General features: G+C 27.4%; 2 protein-coding genes across 2 annotated transcripts; both read left to right on the forward strand.

Annotated features, from left to right (window-relative positions):
• Positions 1 to 228: 228 nt before the first annotated feature.
• LOC109596371 (uncharacterized) lies at positions 229 to 11,934 on the forward strand. Its single transcript, XM_020011904.2, has 5 exons — positions 229 to 473; positions 8,083 to 8,233; positions 10,559 to 10,696; positions 10,755 to 10,964; positions 11,780 to 11,934. The coding sequence occupies exons 1-5, from the start codon at positions 229 to 231 to the stop codon at positions 11,879 to 11,881; spliced, it is 846 nt and encodes a 281-aa protein (XP_019867463.2). The 3' UTR covers positions 11,882 to 11,934.
• A 4,154-nt stretch (positions 11,935 to 16,088) lies between these two features.
• Positions 16,089 to 24,411, forward strand: LOC109596369 (uncharacterized). The gene is made up of 4 exons (XM_020011902.2): positions 16,089 to 16,190; positions 20,904 to 21,075; positions 22,581 to 22,824; positions 23,473 to 24,411. Exons 2-4 carry the CDS (start codon positions 20,943 to 20,945, stop codon positions 23,642 to 23,644), a joined length of 549 nt encoding a protein of 182 aa, XP_019867461.2. The 5' UTR covers positions 16,089 to 16,190; positions 20,904 to 20,942; the 3' UTR covers positions 23,645 to 24,411.
• Positions 24,412 to 25,417: the final 1,006 nt, after the last annotated feature.

Raw genomic sequence — 25,417 nt, forward strand, 5'->3', positions numbered from 1 at the left:
CACTGGCGTCACACAGTCATGATACAGTGTTATTAAAATGTGCAGAAAAAGCGATTCCAAACGTAAGCTCGACTGGTGTTGCAAATCGTGTCTGGAGTCGAAAGGCCCCTCAATGTTTGACAACTTCGAGGTAACAACCTGGTTATAAATCACGGAAGCAATCACAGTTTTAATTATTGCACGTTGGACAGTGCTTGTGTGCCGATTGTGTAATAGTTTGTGCGTAAAATGGCTGAATTTTGGAACACAATGAACGTCATGATTGGAAAGGAGTGGAGGAGGGCTGAAATAAATATGGAAGAATGGGTGGATAATATTATAAAGAAGGAGAATTACGTCAGCGAGGATCAGCACAAAATAACACCTTCAGGAAGAATTCCTTCCTTTTGCAGTTCGATGGTTACTGTCGAAATTACCAGTGAAGATATTAAGGAGTTTTGGGACAGAATCAATCTGCCCAAAATTACTTGTGTGTAAGTGTAAAGATGTTATAATTAAATTATTTAATTTTATATATCTTTGATGCCTTTGGACATGTTTTAGATATTTTGTCTTTCAGATTCTTTAAATTCTTCAAATTCTTTAGATTTTACAGATTTTTCAGATATTTTAGATTTTTCAGAATTTTCAGCATATTCAGAATTTTCAGATTTTTCAGATTTTTCAAATTTATTAGATTTTTCAGAATATTCAGAATTTTCAGAATTTTCAGAATTTTCAGAATTTTCAGAATTTTCAGAATTTACAGAATTTATAAAATTTACAGAATTTTCAAAATTTTCAATTCAGATTTGTTAAATTCTTCAGACTCCTTAGATTTTTATTTTCTTAGTCCTTTTAATAAATATTTATTACACAGTCTCTCCTATCTAAGATAACTTTATCAAATCTTTTTTCAGTCTATTAATTTAATGCCAGTTAAGTGATAAATGGCAGTGTATCAAAACACACACACAACAAGATGCATTAGACAATATTTTCCTAAGATATTTTAGATATATCACACCTCGTGGGAGTAAATTATGATAATGAAAAGACTTCCACTAGATTAACCCCCAGAAATTAATCAACCCATTGATTTTAATTCAGTCTTCCACAGAAGAGATCATCTCAACGTTCCCAGACTTAGACGCAAATATAATTCGTGTAAATCATAAATTTCCAACCACAACTTTTGTATTAATGTCAGCAAAACATAAAGGGCTACGCCAACTCCCGATACGACCTAGAATTCCAAGAAAACGTCCCACTAAAAAGCATCTATACATTAATGTCGGCAGATGTGCCATTAAGTCGGTTGGTTTTATGAAATTATCTTCGTATACACTTTGATTTGTTTCACGACCATTAACCACCGAATATAAATTCAATTAAAACACTTTACGTACTCAACTTAATTGGATTTGATGGCCGTTATGCACCGGCAACGGAAACTCATTTGATCATATTATTCTTGGAATAAAGGAGGATGTGGGTAGAAATTTTATTTTTAATATTTTTTTAGGGGATTATCGAGGTTAATTTGTTTTTGTGTGTCCTCAGCAAATCAGTTTAACTTAATTTCATTATCTGGCTAAAGTTTCAGGACTGTTTAAATTAAATTAGAAAGGAGTGGACACAAAACATGGAAATGTACTGCTGCATATTAAACTTATGCTGAAAAGTATGAGACACAAATGTAACGTCTTATATAAAACAAAGCGTTGAAAAACATTTCAGCCAGAACAATTTATTTTATTAATAAATTCACAATCGGTGCTCTCAACTCAATAATGTGAATATTTATGTACTATTACTGCAGGATAATTTTACTGTCCCACACATTGTTAAAAAAAAATGGCGTGTTTGTGGGTGTTTCGGCGGATGTGCCGGGATAATCAATCAAAGGTGAGCATTTCCAAGAAAGTTTAATGGCATTTTTGATGTTTGTTTAATACACCGACTCAAAATGAGCTGTTTTGTCGTGCAAGCACGGCGTCACGACGCGTCGGTACCAACAGTCACGAATGTGCGACGCCGAAAGCGACTCCGTCAGTGCCAATAATCAAGGCCTAAAAATTTATTATAACAACACCGACCTATTTTATAATATATATACTTAACCACTCTGTTTTCTCTATTAATTATTAATGGAATACAATTAAAATAATAATAATAACCAATTATATTTATTGTTATGTTGATTATCAGATTTGGTAAAGCAACAAGGCAAATTCAAAGGGTTATATTATCTGCAAACAGATGTTACCCTTACGATTTGTTCAGTTATTATGAAACAAGGCTCAAAATGGAAACTTAAAATTAGTAAAAATCTCATTAAGGAGCGAAATGAAAATTTTATAACGAGAAATAAAAGGTTGCGGTTTATACTTCTAGTCCATTTTTAAAAATATTTACTCCAATATTTGCTGAAGTTATTTTCAAGAACAAACACAATTAAGTTCAGTTATCTTATAAACTGTCAACTGTTAATGATACCAATTACAAGAACAAATATTCTGGATACATTTAAATTATAATTAATATGATAATTTTATAGTTAAGTCTGTAAATAGTTGTGTAATTAAATAATTGTTTATCTGGGTTGGTCACGACATTCAGTTAGCTTTTAGTTAGCTACATCTTAAAGTCAGAACCTATTTATGTAATTAGTTACCTTCATTTAATTTAATTCTTCTAATATAAAGTAGTTTATCAGTAGTAAACCTCTTATCTCATTTTAATCAAGACGTATGTACTTTTAAAAATATAGTATAGGATAGAAAAAATGTTGTTTCAGAAAAAGTAATTGGCGCCCGACACATAAAAGTTGGGCGCCAATGTATGGCTAAAGTGGCGCCCAACGCAAAAGTTGGGCGCCAATTACTTTTTCAAAAACAACATTTTTTCTATTTTATATAATATTCCTTTTATTTTATAATTGTGGCCTAATTCCGTGGCATAGACTCGACCATACGCAAACATTTAAACTAAAGATTTGTTATTCAGGGATTAAAGCTATTCTGTTTCAAATATTTTCATCATTAAAGAGGTCCCTTTACCTGAAAATTATTGACTTAAATGTCTCCATTGTTCTAAAACTTACCCACAGACGAGTAAAATTAAGACAACGTCCCTGATGCATATTTCTATGTGCCTCTTAATTATTTATTCATTAACAACCACTCTGAAAAGTAATTAAACGTTACAATACAGTTTAATTCCGTCCTTTGAAAACTTACATCACATGTTTGACATATTAATGTTCTAATTTATTAATCGGGCTGTTTGTTAATTATTTCTTTCCTTAATTATATCTGAAAAAGGGCGGTTCGAAGGAGCTAATTCAATATTAAAATCCGACACATTAGTATAACTCAAGGGCGTATCTCGAGCCCTACGAGAATCTCGTTACGATTTTCTGCTAGAATAACGTAAACACCCTGTTTACACACAAAGAAGGGTTTACGCTCGTTTATAAATTACCATCGTTGACAAATTTCCACCGAAAACTGGTTAAACGAAAGGCGCATCTGATGAATATGAGTATGAATAATTCGAGTTGCTAATAGTGTACATGGTTCAAAGGAAATTATATCTGTCTAATAAAGCGTTAAATTTCGTTATTATTATAATTATCGCGTGGAACAGACAAGTCGATTAAACACGACACAATTACTGCATTAGGAACTTCGAGTGCATCTAATTTTCCAATACAACTAATAAATAGTCGATCGATTTACGGCGAATGGGGTTGGGAGATCAGAAACACGAGCCAAATATTAAAGAATTTAATCTGCAATCAAGCGGCGTGTTTGCGTATTAAAGTCAACAAATCCCGTTCAATAGGTATCGATTGTCACCCCCACACAATGTTGGCATGCTTACAAGGGTCAGACTATTTAATTTAAAAAAGTTCAAATGTACTACTATTGTAAAATGCTCTGAAATATTAATGTTAATACATGGTGAAATAATTTCAATATTTAATAATTGACTGATTGCCATTTAATTAATTAATTTTAAAGGCACAAAAGTTATTAATTATGAATAAGTCATCAAATTATATTTCTATATATTGGAACAATTTTATTACTTTTTAAAAATCATTTTAATATGAATATATTTCTAAAAAATCACTTTTCTGATAACTAACCAAAATATTTTATAGGTACAATAGATGTTTATTATGAGTAAGTCTCCAAATTATATTTTGTCTTGTTTTCAAATATTGAAGCAATTTTTAAAATATTTTGTTACTTGTCAAAAGTCATTTTAATACAAACAATGCATGTATTTCTAAAAAATCACCTTTCTAATAACTAAGCAAAGTTATTTGCCTTTTAAATAAGTATTTTATAGGCACAATACATATTTATAATGAATAAGTCTTCAAATTATATTTCGTCTTGTTCCTAAATATTGGAGCCACTTTTAAAATATTTTATTACTTTTCAAAAGCCAAATAATACACTTAATTATAAAGAAAAGTATTTTATAAATAAATATATGAATAAAATTTAAAAAAATATGTATGGTAAACATTTATATTTTATCTTATGTTATATTTTTAGGGATTTTTATGTCTAACCTGTAATTTTATATGAAAAAATTATATTAAAAAAAAGTTGAAGTCATCTCAACAAGATTATTAAATTTATGTTGCTGAATGCTCTCATAAATTTGCCGGAAATTCTATTAGACATGATCCCACAATCATATAAGAAATAATACGTTAAGAGGTTTACCCTAAACGATTTTGTTTTATATCTCCCCTTTTATTCTCTTACAGACCATTGTCAATTTTCTATTGAGTTTATTGTTGTTAATATTATTATATTTAGTTAGATTAATCATTTTTAAAGTAAACATTGTATCACACAATTTATTTATACATGTTTTTAAAATAGGAATCAATTCTGGTGTGATTTTATTCGTAAAAACGATGTGGGAATGCAATTTAATAAATAATAGTGACACACGTGCCTCACTGCTTTGTGTTCTAATATTAATATTATGTCTCACAATTTATTTCCTGGAAAAATCAATGAGTAATCAATACTAGTAAAAAATAACGTGTATATTTTAAAAAATTAACAGATTATTTAATGATTAATGAAACCCGTACCTTAAAATGGGAAACAATACACAAACCAATTAATTAAGCCACCTAAAAATAGTAATTAAATACATTAAACAATGGCAAGGCGGAAACAAAACGTCGTCCGATATATTATTTACATCGATTTATTTTTACTGGAAGCGGTCCTAATTCAACGTGGAAACAAAGATAACAGCAGTGACACATTTTCTGTCGGCGAAACGCTCGCGGGCCGCAGTAGTGAATAAATCCGTGCTAAGCTCACATATTCCGAACAAGGTCCCCAGTTATAAAATTGATCCCTTTTTATAATATACTCGGGAAGGTATTAAACGCTTTGGCAAAACGATTGGCACCGCGCTTTCATGTGCACACACGGCTTTTTAATTAAGCGAATGGCAATTTTTAATTAGACATCAGAAGGTCTTTTGTTGGACAAGTTTTTACATGCTTTGAATGATTTTTTTATGTAAGATTAAACACGTGATTTAAATAAGAAAGTTTAATATTTCAAAAATAAATTTATAAAACACAATATATTGTTATTTATTCTTCAAATTATATTCCATTTTGTTTCTAAATATTAAAACAATTTTTAAAACATTTTATTGCTTTTCAAAAGTTTTTTTAAACATAATTCATAATTATTTGCCTTTTAAAGAAGTATTTTATAGGCACAATACATATTTATTATGAATAAGTCTTCAAATTATATTTCGTCTTGTTTCTAAATATTGGTACAACTTTTAAAATATTTCATTGCTTTTCAAAAGTTATTTTAATACAAATAATGCACGTATTGTAAAAAATCACCTTTCTAATAACTAACCAAAGTTATTTGCCTTTTAAATAAGTATTTTATAGGCTCAATAGATGTTTATTATGAATAAGTCTTCAAATTATATTTCGTCTTGTTTCTAAATATTGGAACAACTTTTAAAATATTTTATTGCTTTTCAAAAGCCATTTTAATACAAATAACACACGTATTTGTAAAAAATCACCTTTCTAATAACTAACCAAAGTTATTTGCCTTTTAAATAAGTATTTTATAGGCACAATACATATTTATTATGAATAAGTCTTTAAATTATATTTCGTCTTGTTTCTAAATATTGGAACAACTTTTAAAATATTTTATTGCTTTTCAAAAGTCATGTTAATACAAATAATGCACGTATTTGTAAAAAATCACCTTTCTAATAACTAACCAAAGTTATTTGCCTTTTAAATAAGTGTTTTATAGATACAACAGATACTTATTATAAATAAGTCTTCAAATTATATTTCATCTTGTTTCTAAATATTGGAACAACTTTTAAAATATTTTATTATGTTTCAAAATCATTTTAATACAAATAATGGACGTATTTGTAAAAAATCACCTTTCTAATAACTAACTAAAGTTATTTGCCTTTTAAATATATATTTTATAGGCACAATAGATATTTATTTTGAATAAGTCTTCAAATTATATTTCGTTTTGTCCCTAAATATTGGAGAAACTTTTAAAATATTTTATTGCTTTTCAAAAGTCATTTTAATACAAATAATGTACGTATTTATAAAAAATCACCTGTCTAATAACTAACTAAAGTTATTTGCCTTTTAAATAAGTAATTTATAGGCACAATAGATATTTATTATGAATAAGTCATCAAATTATATTTGGTCTTGTCTTTAAATATTGGAACAGCTTTTAAAATATTTTTCTTTTCAAAAGTTATTTTTATACAAATAATACTCATATTTATAAAAAAATCCCCTTTCCAATAATTTAAAGTCTTTAAATTTTTGTAGATTTTTTAGATTCTTTAGATTTTTCAAATTTTTTATATTCCTCAGTTTCTTGAGATTTGTCAAATTCATAGGATTCTTTAAATTCCTTAGATTCCTTAGATTCTTTAGACCCTTTAGATCCTCTAAATCCTTCAATTGAATTTAAATTTAAGGATCACATAATAATGTCAGGTTCAACACGATTCCCCGACCGAAAACACTTTTCTAGGTACCATTAAAAATTGTTTTTATTTGCTGACGCAGCCACTTATCGCCTTAATTAAAAATATAATTAGATTTTTTCGTGTAAAACGAAAGCGTCGAAATAGTTAATTCCCCGACACTCTGCTACGGACAAGTTCATTTACATTTTAGGTATTATTTTTAATTACAATACTATATAACAAACTTCAATTAAAGGCCTCGCTGGTGCAAATAAATGATATTGTGTGTTTTCGGCGTAGTTTTTATTCGGCAACGTTTCTCGTGACAAATTCGCGTGTTTGATGGAAAATTAGTGGGTTCCAAAGCATCAGTTGCCATGAAACACGTTAAGCACTAAACAATTTTATGACAAGTATTTTAGCAATTATAGTGCTCTAATGAATTGTTTTTTGTTATTCAGTTGTTCTGCCTTTCTCTATTATTTATAACATATTTCAACCCACAAAGGGGAATAAGTAAATCTAGAAGGAAATGTGTGTTTTTATAAAATTATGTAGGGAGGAAAATCATAAACAATAAAGTGGAGCGATGTGCGTGACAGAATTTTGCATGTATACAAAGAATTCTATTTAAACTTACGTCCAATACAGTTGGTATATTTATATTAAATAAATAAAAATGGAAAACTATGATATACTGCACATATTTATGCATTTATTATGTCAATAGTCAATATATAGAAGTAAAAAAGCAATAAATAATTACTTCAATTTATGAATCTAAAAATGTTTCCATAAACAAAACAAAAGACGTTTAATTGCTTCACTTTATTAACACTTAACTGCACTTAAAAAGTGATAATTACTCTAATAATCCGTCCGAAGATAAAATTGGGTCAACCTAATTAAATCAAATTTAAGAATATGACTTGAATGCATCGTACAATCTAATAAATTAACCTGACCTTTAACAAAACACCCGTGCCAAATTCCTCCCCCACATTCCAGCAACAAAAGGAATTTAAATTTTAATCTGATTATTACTATTTATACATTCAGATTTTCGAATTTCGAAAGGACGTCGCAAATACTGCGACTGATGGACTCGAATTACGTCGACCTGGTGGACAGGGAGCACATGCAGATGCTGCAGGAGCGGATCATGCAGGATTACACCCATAAAATGAACTGTCGCATCAAAATGCGAGAGGTAATATATTTTTTCCGATGATTTACAATCGTGCAGGATTAATTTATGTAGGTCAGAACGACAGGTCGTTACTGCAGCCGTTCAACTGGGATCCTTTAAAGAAACACTTGGAGCAATTTAATTATCCTTCCATTTATTCATTAAGTGATTGATTTCGAATGCGTCCAAGGCGGGATCAATTAATGCAGCTAATTAGGGGGGGAATCTGATTTTGAGATGTTCAATGATTTTACGTTTTTCCAGTGACTGGCATATGTAGCTCAAGGTGAAGAAAATCGTATTAAGCCTCTTTGGAGGGCTGAAAATAGCTAGGAAAGTAAATCATGTTTATTCGATGTTTCTCTGACAAGTTTTTGCAACAAACAAACGAGATAAATTACATTTTCATTTATCCAACATTTTTAACATCATTTTCCTTCATACGTATCAGTTTTTACTTGTTGTAAGTTATACTAGTGATAAAATTAATATAAATTTAAACCTTCAGGCTGTTAAAATGTATTTATTCATTTCAAAGTTCTTTAGTTTTATATTCTGCACACGTACAATTTAATGAAATTTTCAATTTTATAATATTCAATAACTAACATTTTATACAAGGTGTTACAAAAATGGGTGGACAAAATTTGGGAGCAGTTAACAGTTGTTTTTTTCTCATACTTTTGTAACCTTTGGTCCAATCGACTTTAAATTTGGTATGTATAATCCTAAAATACATTCCTACAATTTAACGTAATGAACTTTTCCCATATTGTTACAGTGGCGTAGATTCTGGGGGGGGGGGTTCACCCCTTTTTCTCGCCCTATTTTCTACACCACTGAATATTTTTTATAATTATTAAGCTTTTCATATTCCTTACACTATTTATAAAAAAAAAATATTCTTGATTAACATTGATTATCACAGCCGTTTTAAAGATATTTCAGTTTTAATGTCTTTTTTTTAATTAAAGTAAATTAAAATAAACTTTTTAAACCGAAATATCTCAAAAATGGCTGCGATAATCAAAATTTATCAAGAGACCTTTTTTATTCCAATTTGTGCAGAAACTATGAAAAAGTTTAAAAAAAGACGTAGAAAAAAGGGCAAAAAGAAGAGGAAAACCCCCCAAAATCTACGCCACTGTACAATATGTTCAAAGTTTATTATATTGAATTTTAGGCAGGAATTTTTGGATAATGTAGCAAATTGAACACAATCGGACCAAAGATTATGGAAATATGGGGAAAAAACAATCTTTAAAAATTAAATTTGAGGGAGAAACTTTACTTAGACTTTCATCATTATTGGACGTGTTTGAGGGGCTCCTAAATTGTCCCTCATTAAATTTAATAATAAAATATAACTTATTTAAAATATTAAAAAAAATTGAATACTTGTTTTATCTCCAGTGTATCATTAAAGGGATGTTACGGAAGCAAATTCTGTTTGTTTTCCAAATTAGGAACAGTAAAGCAATGTAAAATTTAATAAAAATGTGTTGCACTGTACAGAGTAATGAACTGCTACGTATATTTTTTGCCCTTTAATCTGTATTAAATTGCTAAAAATGTTTACCCACAGTACAACTTTACGACTTGCCGTTAATAAACTTAATTAAAGTTGAGCCGTGGTCAAAGAAACGAATTATGAAGATCACAATGAATGTCGCAACTTAAGATAAACTTTCATTCATGGCTGCTCATTACACTTTTACGTTTTTATTTGGCTTTATGACGGAAATGTCCGGAGGCGGAATAAAATTAAAATCAATTGTATGTAAAATTATATTTTTATACTCCAGCTTTCGTCCCATTACTTTTTACAACATGCATGTTGTTGTTGTTATTATTATTTAAGTCGAGCTTGTTGAAAGCTCGTCCGGAAAAAGTACTTGTGAAATTTTTAATCAGATTCTTTTGATGCATGTCAGGTGGGTGCTGGACCATATCAATATAAGCAATTAAAATTGATAATTTCCGCATATTAATGAATGTAATTGGATCCATTCATTACGAGGTTCAATTTGCAGTCAACGAATGGAATGGAAAAATGTCAATGATTTATCCATGTCCGTATTAAAATCATCTTTCATTTCATCCTGATGCTGCTGGGGTGGGAATTATTCCTGACAAAAACATGAAATACTATATTTACGCCTGAAAGTTTTGTTTTTATCTGCGAAAGTATAAATATAGAGGGATATTAATATTATATATTATTTACTTCCCCCTTGTTATTTCTTGTTCATTTGTTTCCAATTAATTTTTCTGAGTAATACAATCTCTTACATGACCACTTTGTTTGTTATTTTCTGTCAAATAAAAACAGTAAACATGTTTCAGGGTAAAGAACTGGAAAGGGTTAAAACTTTGGTATTGGATGGAAAAATACCCATTAATAAAGCTCCCACTGAGATGTCCTCTCATCCCATAATGTTTTTGGAAAGTTATATAGCCGTAAAGGAAAGAAAAAGACGAAAAGTAACTTGAAGACTTATTCAATTCAAAATAGAATAGAATAGAAATTGATAATTTTCAGATCAGAACTTCAAAAAGTCCAAGCACAGCAAGGTCAGACCAACCCATGACACCAGCTTCAGCACTGGCGACTGAAAATAAAGAAAAACTAGAACTGAGGGACTCCACAGAGTCAAACGAAGACATGCATGTAATTCCTGTCATTATTTCTGCTGAATTTGAGAACTTCAAGAACGATTCACCTGAAATGAAGCAGCTTAGATTGTGTGAGGTAATTTTAAATGAAATTCAAGATTTTTAATAAATTTGAGAATAGTTTTTAGATTTCAAAGCTTGATTATTGTGTGAATTACAAGAAATATAAAAAATATTTTTAATAAGCTTTTAATATATTTCAAAAACTTTTAAGTGCCATTAAAAATTACTACTTCACATTTTCAGATTCATTTATTCATAGATATTTTATACATAAATATAAATAATATAAGATTGATTTATATTTATTTTAGTCTCTTGATAAAAATTGTTTTCTTTGGTTAAAACAAATGTAGGCATTTCATATATTTATTTCCAAATTATCCTATTATATTGGTATTTTTAATAATTATATATTGTATTGTACTTCACCAAACATAAATTTAATTAAATATCAACGTGGATTATTAAAAAATGTATCAAATTAATCAAATGTTTTATTAAATATTTTGAATAATAATTAACTGTATTGTAATTCATCAAATATAAATTTAATTAAATACAAAAGTGGAAAAAGTATCGCTGTTAATCATGTTAACGAGACATGAATGAATGGATACGAATACAATAACAATTCCCCGTTTATTTCTTTCTGAACGTGAGGTATCTTTCCATCTGAACTGCTTTCTACCGAGGTCAGCATCGTAACCCCCTAAATCTTAAAAAACAGCCCTTAACAAGGAATAAAAGTGATAATGAGGAAATCTAAGGCATCAGATAACAATTATCTAGACTCGTGTTATTAATATTAAATATTTAACATTTACAATTATGGTTAATTGATTATTTAAACAATGAGTGACAAATTTAATTGGGTATTTAATGTTTCAGACTGTGAACGAGATGTACCTGTTGGCAGACGAGATAATAGGTTCGATAAAAGAAGTGGAAGTGTCAACAAAATCGGCGGAGGAATCTTCTTCGAATTCCTAAAACCACCCCCGTCGTAAATGAGACTTGTAGACTTATTACAATAAACCTTTTCGACCTTATTTATTTTCTTTCCTGTCCCGCAACTTGTGTTTAATCCTCAAACAAGTATTTAGTCAATGGAAACGTAAAATTAATATTCTGTGAATAGAATGCAAATATTGTGGAGCTTAAGAATAAATTTACAGGTAAATTTGCATTAATGTTGTTAATTCGGGTAAACAACCACCATTTACATAAAGATTTAATTCAAATTGTTTCGTTGAACTTGAATTAATATCAAAATGTTAAGTAATTATGTCAGTTAGGACACTGAAAACTGAAAATATTTTAAAACAGGCAAAGTTTGACTAAAATAAAATCAATTAAATATTTATTAGAAGATAAATAAGTTGAATTTTGTTTATTATATGCAGTACAACGTTGTATAAACGTAAAATTGAGTTCATTGCCTTTATTATCCTATTAACTTTTTTCCAAAAGTAAAATCAACCAAATTACAAGCATAATAAATTCCTCGAGTTACCAAATAAAAGTAATGATACTTTAAAAAGTTCCCTTTCAGCCCGAAAACATTATGATTACAGCTAAAAGTCAATCACATTTTTTCCTTAAAAGTTATTTCGTGTGGTTTTGATTTCTCAAAGGTACAGAATAAATATGTTTCTTTTTTTAAATGTTTTCTTAAGAAGTATTAAACTAAATTTGGTACGAGCATGGATGAATTAAATACGTGGGTTATGTATTTGTTGATTTGTATTCAAGTCAGTTACTTAGTTTAATTTCAAACGCCAGTAATTTTGACTTGAGATGAACGTTAGTGACAGTAAATAAATGATTAGCAGTGGGTCTATTTTGGGCCTTAGGAACGGTGTTGTTGTTAATCAAAATTTTAAAATTTATTCTCAGGTTAGTCTTTTCAAATGTATCCATTCAGTTAATGCAGTAGCCATGTACCAATTATAGAAATCCAGGAAATCTAAATAACATTCGGTCATCTCGTCGATGTGACCTTTGCCCATTTTGGAACACGAAATCCAAATAGAATTTATATTATATATTTGCATCGACAAACTGTGCGAACGTTCTCGACCAACCCCAAAAGATGAGGCACAGAAAAATGAGTACAAGTATCACTTGTGACTCAAATCATAAATTTTGTTTAAATTTTTTTTGCCCCTTTCCGTACATGTTCATGATTTATTGCTGAATAAAACGGTGTTTATGCCTATGTGCAATATATTTAAATTATTCCTGCTGGATGGATGATCCAACATATCCCAGTAAAGTATCCTGAACTTGATTAAAAATTTTTAAAAGTTAAATTGTTCTCAGACGTCACTTAATATCACATTATCGTAGGTGTGTAACTTATTTACTTAGATTATACGTTAAAATTGTCCTTTATGGTTAATAAAATACTAATCACATTGTATTTAATTACGTATAATCGCCTATAAATTACACTTAATCATTATATTTTCCTTCATGTATTTATAGGTTTTATAACGGTAATTTATTTTATCGCCTCATATTTCAGAAACCCCACTGATAAAAAATTAGATTAATGCCCGTATTTTATGTGCATTTTTATTTTAATAATAATAAAATTTGTAATTGTAGAAGTAATATAAATTTGACAAAAATATACATAATATATAACAAGATAAAAATTTGTAAGTAAAACTTGACTCTATATTATAAAGTACATTAAAAAATTAATAAAATTGATAAAAATACATTTCTTGTCTTAATTATTTTCTGAACAAAGCTGTGTCAAATTAATTATTAAAATAAATAAAAGTTTGTGTGCTAAAAAGTAGAATTCAGCTTCAAACATTGACATAAGTAACGATAATTAGAGAGAAATCAAACCGTGAATACCTTCGAAACTATAAATAAACATAATGATGTTCATAAATGTGAATCTTAGTTCTCTTATCAATTAAAGATTTATATTTGCTTTTGAATCAAATACTAAGTAATAATTCAGTGCCTACGCAAATTGTAAATTCGTATTATCGTTTATTGATTTTGCATAAATTAATTAGCCCTAATTTTATGATGTAAACATGTTAAGCTTTATTAATAAATGATGATTATAACAAACTATAATCTACCTTTATAATGTCACACTTTCAAATTGTGAAAAAAGTACAAAAGTAAAAGAATTCATCAAAATGTCAATTAAAACTTTAAAATACAAAAAAATATAAATATGTCTGTAATAATTAATATTAAAATAATATTTTAATAAATTAGATTATTTACTAATTAAATTAGAAACTATAAATTGTAATTAATAAATTAATTTTTATTCCATTTTTTGTCAAATAAAATTTTTATATTCATATTACACCAAGTCACATTTTTTTCTAATTAAAACTTTATAATAAAAATATAAATATACCTAATTAAACACTAAAATTTTATAATAATTAAATTTAAAATACCATTTTTTGTGTGTGAATTAGATTATCCAAATATATTAAAAAGAAATTCGATTTTAATATATTTTCTTTAATAAAATTTATGTAATTTATTTAAAATTTTGTGAATATTAACTGATTAAATTAGATGGTAATTAATTAATTACCCAATTGCTCTTCTATTTTTTGTCAAACAAAATTTTTAGTTTATTATTTTGTCAAGTCATATTTTTCTGACAAAAACAAAAAATATAAATATACCTAATTAAACATTAAATTTTTGTAATAATTAATTTTAAAATACTATTTTTCATATGTGAATTAGATTATCCAAATATATAATAAATTAACCCCTTTTTAATACATTTTCTTTCATAAAATTTATGTATTTTTTTTAAATATTGTGAGTATAACATTTATAAAATAATTTCTCTTTTATTTTTTGTCAAACAAAATTTTTAGTATATTAAAATTTTGTTAAGTCACATTTTTTCTGACTAAAACTTTATAATAAAAAATACAAATATACCTAATTTTTTATATGTGAATTAGATTATCCAAATATATAATAAATAAATTCCATTTTAATACATAATTAATTTTTCTTCTATTTTTGTCAACAAAAAATTTTTAGAATATTAAAATTATATCAGGTCACATTTTTTCTGATTAAAACTTTATAATAAAAATATAAATATATCTATTGAACATGAAATTTTAGTAATAGTTAATTTTAAAATACTGTTTTTTATGTGTGAATTAAATTATCCAAAAATATCATAAAGAAATTCGATTTTAATATATTTCCTTTTATAAAATGTATGTTTTTTGTGAGTATAAAATTAATAAAAAAATAACTAATTAAATTAAATACTAAAAATGGTAATTAATAAATTACTATTCTTCTATTTTTTGTCAGGCAAATATAAATAGAAAACTAGTAATCTGAAATTATACAGTAAATTATTAAACATTACAGAAAAGTAATTTAAAAATACGACATCCAGTTAATTAATAAGTACATTTGTCTATTCTTGTAACAATGATATTTGTAAAAACTCTAATTTTAGTAAGTATTTTTAAACATTTATACATTTGTTACCAGTTTAAATATGATTTTTGACCATTTTACTTGAAAATTATCTATATAATTTAAATTAGGTTTTCCAATTTATTGAAATTACAAAGTAAATTTCATTAATTTTTTAAACAAAATAATCTTTTGTTCAAATTTTAAGTTCACTTTTATAGTGATAAAACTCATATTTTCCCATTCTGGTAAATTCAACGAGGGTGTTTTCAGTAAAAAAACATTGATAATATGTGTGTAAAAATGAACATTTCTGCCAATAAAAAAGAACAATTTAGATACATTTAACTGAACGAATGAAATATTGTAATACAGAAATATGGCAAAGGTAAATAACATCGAGTCAAAAGGCAAATATCGCAGTGGTAAAACGGTTTTTCATCGCCACCAAAACTACCGCAGGCCTCATTCGAGCCGTTTAAGTGCACAAACGGGGCCAATATCGATACAGCAACGCACCGTACAGACACCGAACGAATTCCCGTTAACTTGTTGCACGGGCCCGTTAACACCCGTCCGCGGGACTCCCACAACGAGATCGCGAAGAAAATAAAAGGAAAAAATAAAATTGAAGGGAGAAAAGGAGGCGTACGGAGAGGCGCGACGCACGTAACGCGAGTATAAAAGCGATGGTCGGTTGGTCCAACTTTCCCATAGTCGACGCGATCTTCATTCGGATGCTTCCTGAAAACTGAAACCTGAATATCCGTCGTGTGCACTATTACACATATTAAAAGGTGCGCGTGTTGTGCCCGTTGGAAAATCGGTTCCCTTTGACCTCTTTCGCTTTGTGGTGAGCATTTATCTTGATTACACGCAACAATTTAATTAATAATTACAATATTTTACACAATTAAACTGAAAATAGTCATATTAGTAAACCCGGCGCATCCACCATATTTTAAAAACATTCTTGGTGGCTTAATTTTCCTATCTAATTATTTATTTAAATATTAAACAACAATTTAGAATTTATTTTTATGGTTTATTCCAAATATATTAATAACAAATCAGTCCTGTTTTTATAAATCAATAGTCGATTAAAAATTCTGTCCGCATCTGTGCAATGAAATTACAAAATGTTCATATTTCAATTTTAACCACACAAAATTAATTAAATTGTTTTTAATCAGAATTATTATTAAATTGGCAAAAATACGAAGCTAATTTTATAATTAATTTCTATTATTGTGAGTACTGAATATTCAATTTTTTATTTCTTAATTTAAAACTAAACTTTCTTAATTTTTAATATAAATCAGTATATATAAAGTAAAAAAATTAATACTGCTTTATAAAAAATAAATATTTTTAAAATAGAAAAAATAAGTAGAAAATATTTCTACTTCTTAAATCTAAACAAAACTTTCTTAATTATTAACTTAAATCATGATGTAAAAAAAATAAATACTCTTTTTATGATGTTTAGAAGAATTTTAATCAAACTTTTTTTTTAAACAGAGAAAGTAGAGTAGAAAATTTTCTACTTCTTAATTTAAAACTGAAATTTCTTAATTATTAACTTCAATCAGGATGTAAAAAAATAAATACTTGTTATGTTTTTAGTTATTTTTAGAAGTATCTTAATCAGACTTTACATCAAATTTATTACATACATTCAAAGTTAAGTTAAAAAATAAAATAAAATATTTACAACAAATTATTTATTTTTAAATTGCCAAATTTATTAATTAATTTAAAAATTTTACAATAAAATCATAATAATATATTTAATAATTAATTTTTATAATGTCCAATTATAAATTTAGACGAGTAAAGCTAAAAATTAATTAGTAAACTTGTTAGTTTGGAAACCAAATTTACATATTTAATTTTTTTTTTTAGTAGAGAAACAACAGCCATACATTGTATTTTCAAGTTTATGTTTCAACTAAAAGCAGATTAAATAAATGTTTGTTGCCGTTCAATGTTAGTCCACATCACTAATTATACGAGAAACACAGAAACAAACAAAATATTTTTCATTGTATGTGTAATCCTAAATGCAATCCATTTTTGAATTTAATTATTAAAGTTGATTTATTTTATAATATGAGTTTTTGTGTAAAATTTCTTGTTAAAATTTTATTTACGTTAATGATATTGATATAAATATATAAAATAATTAATTTGAGTTATCAAAATAAAATAAAAATATATATTTGTTACAAATGAATGAAATTTATTAAACATTTATTGAACAATTTTTGCTTTTAATGATTTAATTTATTTTATATTATTTTTTATAATTAAAAAATTAATTAATATAGAATTTTATTATACAACTATGTTCAAAATATAACACCAAAAATGTTGTTATATTTATTTAGAATTTTATATTTCATTTTCATTTATATTCAAAGTGTTTTAAATATCATATGAATTTTACCCAAAGAAAAAACCACTTAAGTATTAAAAGCTGTTTAAAACCTAAAACAAAAAAGTTAATTTTCATTTACCCAATTTTACACTTTTATTTATGCAAATAATCAAATTTTATTCTGAGGAAAATTTAAAAATTTATAATTATCTATTTTTATTAACTCTTTGTAAAGTAAATGTTATTAATATGATAATAACTTCTTTAAAAAGAGGTGTTAATTATTTTTTAATTAATAATTTAATGCAAATTTACATTTGTTCTCTCGTATAAACTTTTGGGATTATATTTTTTTTTGTTGTTTTGTTTTAATGTCAAACGATAACAAACAATTCTATTTTAGATTTTTGTTTGCAAAATTTATTCCTACGCTGTTTACTAATCGGATTTCGTGAAAAATTAAATTCCACAACCCCGAATGAACTTTGAATATGTGAATGTGATTGAAAATATATAATCACATCATATTTCTCTCTATTTTATAAATAATAAAATCAACTAGTCAAACAATAAATATGTTTTCATTGGTCCTGTTAGTTAATCATTTTCAATTAAATTCTTTTTTTAATTGATTTCCCTGCCCCAATCAATAGCTATACAGTTGTAAAAGTTTTGTTACCATTAGTGAATTATTTGTAAGAAGAAACTTCGGCCAAACGCAATGGAAAAGTTTATCGTCCCTAAAACCAACACTTACAAGTTGAGAAAGTTGTCGTTCAAATGCAGAAATCTAATTTTAGCGTTATTAAATAAATGCATGCCTGTTCTTATGTGTTGACGGGAAGATAAAAACAATAATCGATAATATTAAGCGACATAAACGATTTGTAAACACGGTGCAGCCGTTTTGTTTCGCTTAATGTTTGGTAAATACAATCGAGTAACACATAAGGAGACAATGGAGAGTTCTTCAATAATCTTCTACACAATCCCACTACAGGACTACAATACCTGTGCACAAAGAAACCTTCCGAAACACACACAATTTTTCAGTTTTCAGCAGGAAATGTGGATGTAAGCACAAGAAAATTACCTAATCTAATTTCCAACATGACTTTTAACAATTTGGTCGCTTCAAGTGAGATTCCCATCTGGGACAGACGTAATACAATTTGTCAAATAAACACAAAAAGTCAATGAAATTAGGGCTCGTGCCGCCGTTATTGAAACCAATTGATTTATGTAGACAGCGAAGTGGAAAACTGTCAACTCCCGCCAATTTCTGCACGTTTTACATCGGCTTACTCGAGATGATCCCCAAGTCTAGATAACCACAGGAATTACAATTCAGAAAATGACACCTAAAATTCATTAACTAAGTTATACAGAAGTTTTATTAACTTTTTTGTTTAGCAATACTACATCAAACTGGCTAGAAATTAATAAAAATATGTTTAATAATGTAATTAAACTATAATTTATTGAAATATGGATTAAAAACGTAAATATGTAAATATTTAATGGACAACAAATAAAAAAAATGTGTATAATAAAGGCATAAATATTAAAAATATTCAAATTACTATTTAGAATATGATATCTCAAAATTATTCAGAGTATTTATGAATAATTTTATTTAACAGAAGCCACAACACAATAAAAATTAAAAAACTAGACAAAACTATGTTTAATAATGAAATTAAACCACAAATTGTGTATAAAAAAGGCATAAATATTAAAAATATTCAAATTACAATTTAGAATATGGTTTCTCAAAATTATTAACTAAATTATCCAGAGAATTTACGAATAATTTTATTTAGCAGAAGACACAACACAATAAAAATTAATAAACTAGACAAAAATGTGTTTAATAATGAAATTGAACCACAAATTGTGTATAAAAAAGGCATAAATATTAAAAATTTTCAAATTACAATTTAGAATATAATATCTCAAAATTATTAATTAAATTAATCAGATAATTTATGAATATTTTGTTAAAATATGGAATAAAAATGTCAATGTACAAATAATTAATCAATCAGATTCTCTGAGAAGCTCTAAACTATTCTAACAAATTATAATTCTTATGATTTTTCTTCTGTTATAATAAATAGATACTTCAATTAAATTTTACGACGACATATATCGTATAAAGAATTCCTGTGTTCAAACCATTTACCACAATTTCTGAAGCGTAGAAGCAATTTGTTGTGCAGTGTTTCTTGGTATAATTAACAAAATAATGGATTAAAATGAGCAAAAACCTCCTCTTTATGTGGACGACCTGTTCACTGTTAAAGAAGGAAAGATGAAAATGATTTTTTAGTATTAATTTATTTGAAATGAAGCTGTAACATTATCATAAATAACAATTAAATAAAATTATAATTAATAATGTAATAACAACCATAATTATATTAAAAATTACAATAGGTACATTAAAATTAATATTCATAATTGTAATAATTACTTTAATGAATAATCTCTTATATAAATCATGAAACAAATGTTCATATTAATAATAGCAACAACTAAAAGTTGACATTTCATCGAACCACCAATTTTTTTCAGAATTCAGAAGTAAATCTAATATTCAGACTTAAAACACAAAAAATAGTGATAATGTAACAAAGTTTGCTTATAATTTGATTTACGACTTTTGAACGATTGTATTAAAATCAGGGATGAAATTGTATCAATAAAACTGAAAGTGAGACGAGAATTCAGGATTTCCATTTGAAAGGCACCGCTGAAAATCATTTCGCATTGGGTTATTTACTTATGAATACGTCGAATCAGATGTGAAATAAAAAATAAATTGTGAAACTGAACAGAAATAGATATTTGGTTATAAATGTTGCAATTAGTGAGTATTCATTTTAAAATTATTTTTATATATATGCAAATTTTATTATGGGAAATAAACGTCAATGATTATTTTAAATAAATATTGAAATTAATTATTTTAGAATATGTATAATTAAAAATTATATTAAAATGCACAACCCACACAATTACCGATGTTATCTGTAGACATTAACTAATAATACATCAATTCATCATAATTTGTTACAGTTACTTCATTTTTATATCGATTTGTGAGAATTGTGCTTATTTGTATTTGAAATAAAAAGATCAGGACACAAAAAAACGTTAAAATATGACATTTGTTTGTTTTAGGTTCGTCTTAAAACTTTCAAAAGCAGCGGCAGATCGACAATGGGATGGCACATAAGCATAATGACACTGTTTACGACTATATACATGATCGCGTATTCAATTGCTTTCAACACCCACGCGTTCTCGCAAAACTTGCCCGACGCAAACGCGTTTTCAGACAACGACAATTTGGGTAAGTATCTGCCTATATGGCTGGAACGATTCAATTGCCATAAGATTCAGGTGATTTGCCCCATTAATAGAAGGGAATTTTGTAATTCAAACAGTAGAAATCAAAGTAAATTAAAATTTTATAAAAAATGTGTGTGGGAATAAACGAAATATTATACTAGACGATAAATACCAACAAATTGTCAGGCTTACAAAAACATATCTTGGAAATAGAACTAAATTGAAAACGATTTTCTTTGAAAGTTTGTATTTTGACGACACCAAACAACAGAACTTTATCGTGTATTTCAAACAGTTCTTTTGAAATATGCTCCGTGAAATTCTTATATAATATGTAAAAAAACAAAAGATATTTTTTATTAATATACAGTTTTGGCCAGAGAAAAAGGGAAAAAAATAAAATTAAATATTTGACAGATTTTTATAAAAGGATCTAATTCAAATTTTTTGTCCAGTCAGTATACATATTAATATATTCAGTTTTATTTATATACAGTGGTGGCCATAAAAATAGGAAAAAAATATTTCTTGAAAAATTTGATTCAAATTTTGTATGTCAGTATATAAAATTTATTCCAATATTCTATACGTCTTTTTTACACACCTTAAAACGATTTGGTTTGCTGAATAAATAACATATAAAAATATATTTACCTTTTGTGGCACTATTTAACTATGTCAATGTCATTGACAAATATTAAACAATACTCTCATTTAAAAATACAATAAGAAAACGTCCTAACAAAAGCACTCCTTTTATAGAGAGACAAATTGGAAGAATCCGTAAATATCTTGTCTTCTAGGCAAATAAAATAAATATCAATATGTAGAGCAGAACAATCAGTCTTCGACTGAATAAACAAAACTTTCAAGGATATGTAAGTACCGTTGAAAATTTTTAGAATGACATCAATCCATCAAATTTAGACGAATTAACTAATATTTAAATATAATATAAAAATATTTATTTACTACCACCGTATTTACTGGGTATAATAAAAAATTGTTAACGATAATTAATTAATTTTTATTTGTTTCTATAAAAGCATTTTTCCAATTTTATAATGTTCTTATAATTAGGCCAACAGCTGCACTGCTGCACTTCCAATTTCAATTATTAGTGTGGCGTAAAACACATTCAACAGATTGATACATTTATTTCAATTAATTCTTTTAAATTAAACAATAATGAAAATCTATTATTTCTGGTAATTTTGACACGACCAATTCCATAAATTGATCGTTCCATCCCCACAATTCTATGGGACTATATCCACCTGGATTGACGTAAAAATCCTGACAAAGTGTTTAATTTCGTCCTTTTGTTGTTCAACTTAAAGCAACTTCAAAAAGTTACGTCGCCTCGAATTTGCATGATAATTCGCTCGTTTTACACCTTAATGAAACGAGATCATCCCCGATAATTATAATTCCATCCCGCCATTTTTAAATTGAGCTTTAATTAATCCGTCGAGTTTGCTTAATAACGAAATATCATTCCGGCAGAAACTGAGGAGATGACGGCAATAGAAAACCTGGAGGACGAGAAGCTGAAGGAGATCGGCCAGATCCTCGAACAGATACTGTTGATGCCTTGGCCTAAAGGAGTCAGCCCTTTGTTGTACGTCGAAAATTATTCCAGGGAGGACGAGCCGGAGATCAACGAGAACAATCTGGATGAATTCGACATTGCCCCCAAGAAAAGGTCGAGGTACTACAGGAAGTATCCTTGGAAAAGACAAAACGCCAGGTATGAAACGAAAAAATAATAATAATTAAATAATTAGGCCATATGGAATTTAATACCAGCTATAAAATAGTTTATTGTTCAGTTTTAAAAAACTGGTGAAATAAAACGTCGACAGGTAATTAAACCTACGTGGCTTAAGGACAATTTACAACTTAATGTTCCTGTGGGTAATTAAATAATATATTTTAGAATATAATTGAGAAAATTTTAATTTAAAATTGTTCTGTTTATACTTCTAATATTTAAAAGAGTGAACTGTTGCTTCGTTTATTATTTACTCTTGCTTTTTCTTTGATGATACTTTTAATAAACACCCTTCAGACTTCCTGACAATTTAAAAATGTTCTTTGAAATGAAATGGATGTCAAAGGCTCAGCTTCAGTATTATTATCTACTCCACATCTAATTAACACTGATAACAATTTCGTTGTAGTACTAAGCCAAATTAATTAACTTTCAAATACGGTATTATAAAATAATTACCGTCAATTAGAGGCCACCCAATAATTACCAATGATTAAATGATCCTGTTTATAAATGAACAACTCCATCTAATCCACATCAAAAGATTAGAATCTGTTTCCCCGATAATAACACGGTTTTCATTTCACTTGTCCATCCAATAACATAATACGATTTTACTTTCAGATACGACGCAGAAAATAGATACCTCTGTCAACCTTCGAAAGACGACGTCTTCCGTCTGTTGGTGGCACTGCACGAGGCCAGACAGGGCAACCGTGGCAAACAGATCAACTTCTGCAACCGGAAACGGCCAGCCGGAGCCATCTTCACCAACATACGCTTCATGGGCAAATAAATTAAACGCCACAATGGACAATTGATGACGAATGACGACTTTCCTTAACACTTTCGAAGAGCTGTGGAATACTAGCAAAGGCAAAACGGTGCTTTCTGTTTGTTGTTGTGTCTTCAACAGCTCTAACAACGTTACAGAAGGACCCAAATGGTTTCTAACGATCTTTAAAGCCTTCTGTACTGTTGTTTTCAGGACTGATTATACAATACTTCCTCAGTATTATCCGCTTAATTGTATTTTTAGAATAGAATTGTTCCAAGTTTGTCCATACATTTAAAAGAAAAGAGTCTTACTGTTCAAAATCAAATCAAAAATGTGTTAATTTGTTAATAAAGAATTATTACAGCATCTAATAACTTGTTTTGGGTTTAAATATTCTAAAAATATAATATAAAGTATGCTAGCTAATTTAGTAAACTAATGTAATGGTTTTAGTAATCAAAGTTGGCTATTTAGCTTTTATTCTGTAGCTAGTTGTAATTTAACTATTAATATGTGTGTAAATTTCCCTCTCTCTGTCTCTGTAAATATTCTCTGCACTTGTTAAATTACATTAGTTTACTGGCTTCTTAATGAAATTGACCAAACTTAATTAAAATATGGACAATTTCATTGACTGCGAAACATATCTTAAAAATTATATTCACAATGTTTAAATTTAATTTGGAAATTAAGACTGTTAGAATGTAATCACAGCAAAGTGTATTTATTTTAAATGTGTATAAATGTATTGTAAATGAATCGTACTAAATAAAATTCTCTGTATGTTTCTATTTGTATATTTTCTTCGTTTCACTCAGGAATCAATAAACCTGTTCATCCAAAATCATTATTTTCAGATTATTCAGTCGAGTGTTATTAAGACAGCAATAAATATATATTTCTGCTTTTCTACTTAAATTAGTTCCTATTCTTTCTTATTTTTTGATTGTCTCTTTTCTCTTATTCTTAGTATAAAGTGTAACATTTTATAAACTAAAACTAATAATTAATAGAAAAAGTATGAATAAAACAATTACACCCCCATGAATTTTATAAGAAATCTACGAACCTGTCAACATCGTTTGCCAAGTAGAACAGTTGTTGTATCTAGAAAAATATAAAAAATATTTTAGTATATTAAATTTTCAGTAAAATGTACAGCTTGAAGAAACAGGATACATTAAAACAACATATTTAATAAAAAAAAATACTTTATTTTCATAATTATTAAAATAATTCATGCATTGTCATCATATAAAAATATTCTTCTGCTTCATCGTCGGGTCCCACTTCTTCTTCAAACCAATTAAAAGGAAAATAATATAGTAATTCGGCATAACCGTCCATCCATCCATTATACCTTCTGAGGAACTTAATTAGCATCACACATACAATCATCAAAAATATATGAAAACCTATTCCCATAGTTACAATTGGTAGTATATAGCACATTTTTCGATCTGTTGTAGACTGGCAAAGTTTGAGTGGCAAATGGTCCTATTTAACTCAATTTAGGTGCAAAATATAAAAGAATATACCTGGTCAAAGTATTAGTAATTTTATTATAATAAATATTCAAGTAAATACCTATAGGTAACATTATAATAGATTTTTCTTAGATTCTACTATTCTGGAAATTCCTAAAATTAAATTTATTTCCTCGAAAATTACTACTTTTATCAATAAAAATGAAAACTCTGGAGACTTTTATCTCCATAATTGTGTGTTAAATTAAGATAAGGCAAATTTATCCTTTTTCACCTCGAAAATTGGTTTGTAGAAACCCACTTT

Source organism: Aethina tumida, chromosome 4 (genome assembly GCF_024364675.1).
Source record: "Aethina tumida isolate Nest 87 chromosome 4, icAetTumi1.1, whole genome shotgun sequence".
Classification (NCBI taxonomy): domain Eukaryota; kingdom Metazoa; phylum Arthropoda; class Insecta; order Coleoptera; family Nitidulidae; genus Aethina; species Aethina tumida.

Coding starts and splice junctions, on each gene's coding strand:
- LOC109596371 (XM_020011904.2), top strand. CDS start 229: ATGGCTGAATTTTGGAACACAATGAACGTCATGATTGGAAAGGAGTGG. Junction 474..8,082: donor CTGCCCAAAATTACTTGTGT/GTAAGTGTAAAG, acceptor TTATACATTCAG/ATTTTCGAATTTCGAAAGGA. Junction 10,697..10,754: donor AGGAAAGAAAAAGACGAAAA/GTAACTTGAAGA, acceptor GATAATTTTCAG/ATCAGAACTTCAAAAAGTCC.
- LOC109596369 (XM_020011902.2), top strand. CDS start 20,943: ATGGGATGGCACATAAGCATAATGACACTGTTTACGACTATATACATG. Junction 21,076..22,580: donor TTCAGACAACGACAATTTGG/GTAAGTATCTGC, acceptor TCATTCCGGCAG/AAACTGAGGAGATGACGGCA. Junction 22,825..23,472: donor TGGAAAAGACAAAACGCCAG/GTATGAAACGAA, acceptor TTTTACTTTCAG/ATACGACGCAGAAAATAGAT.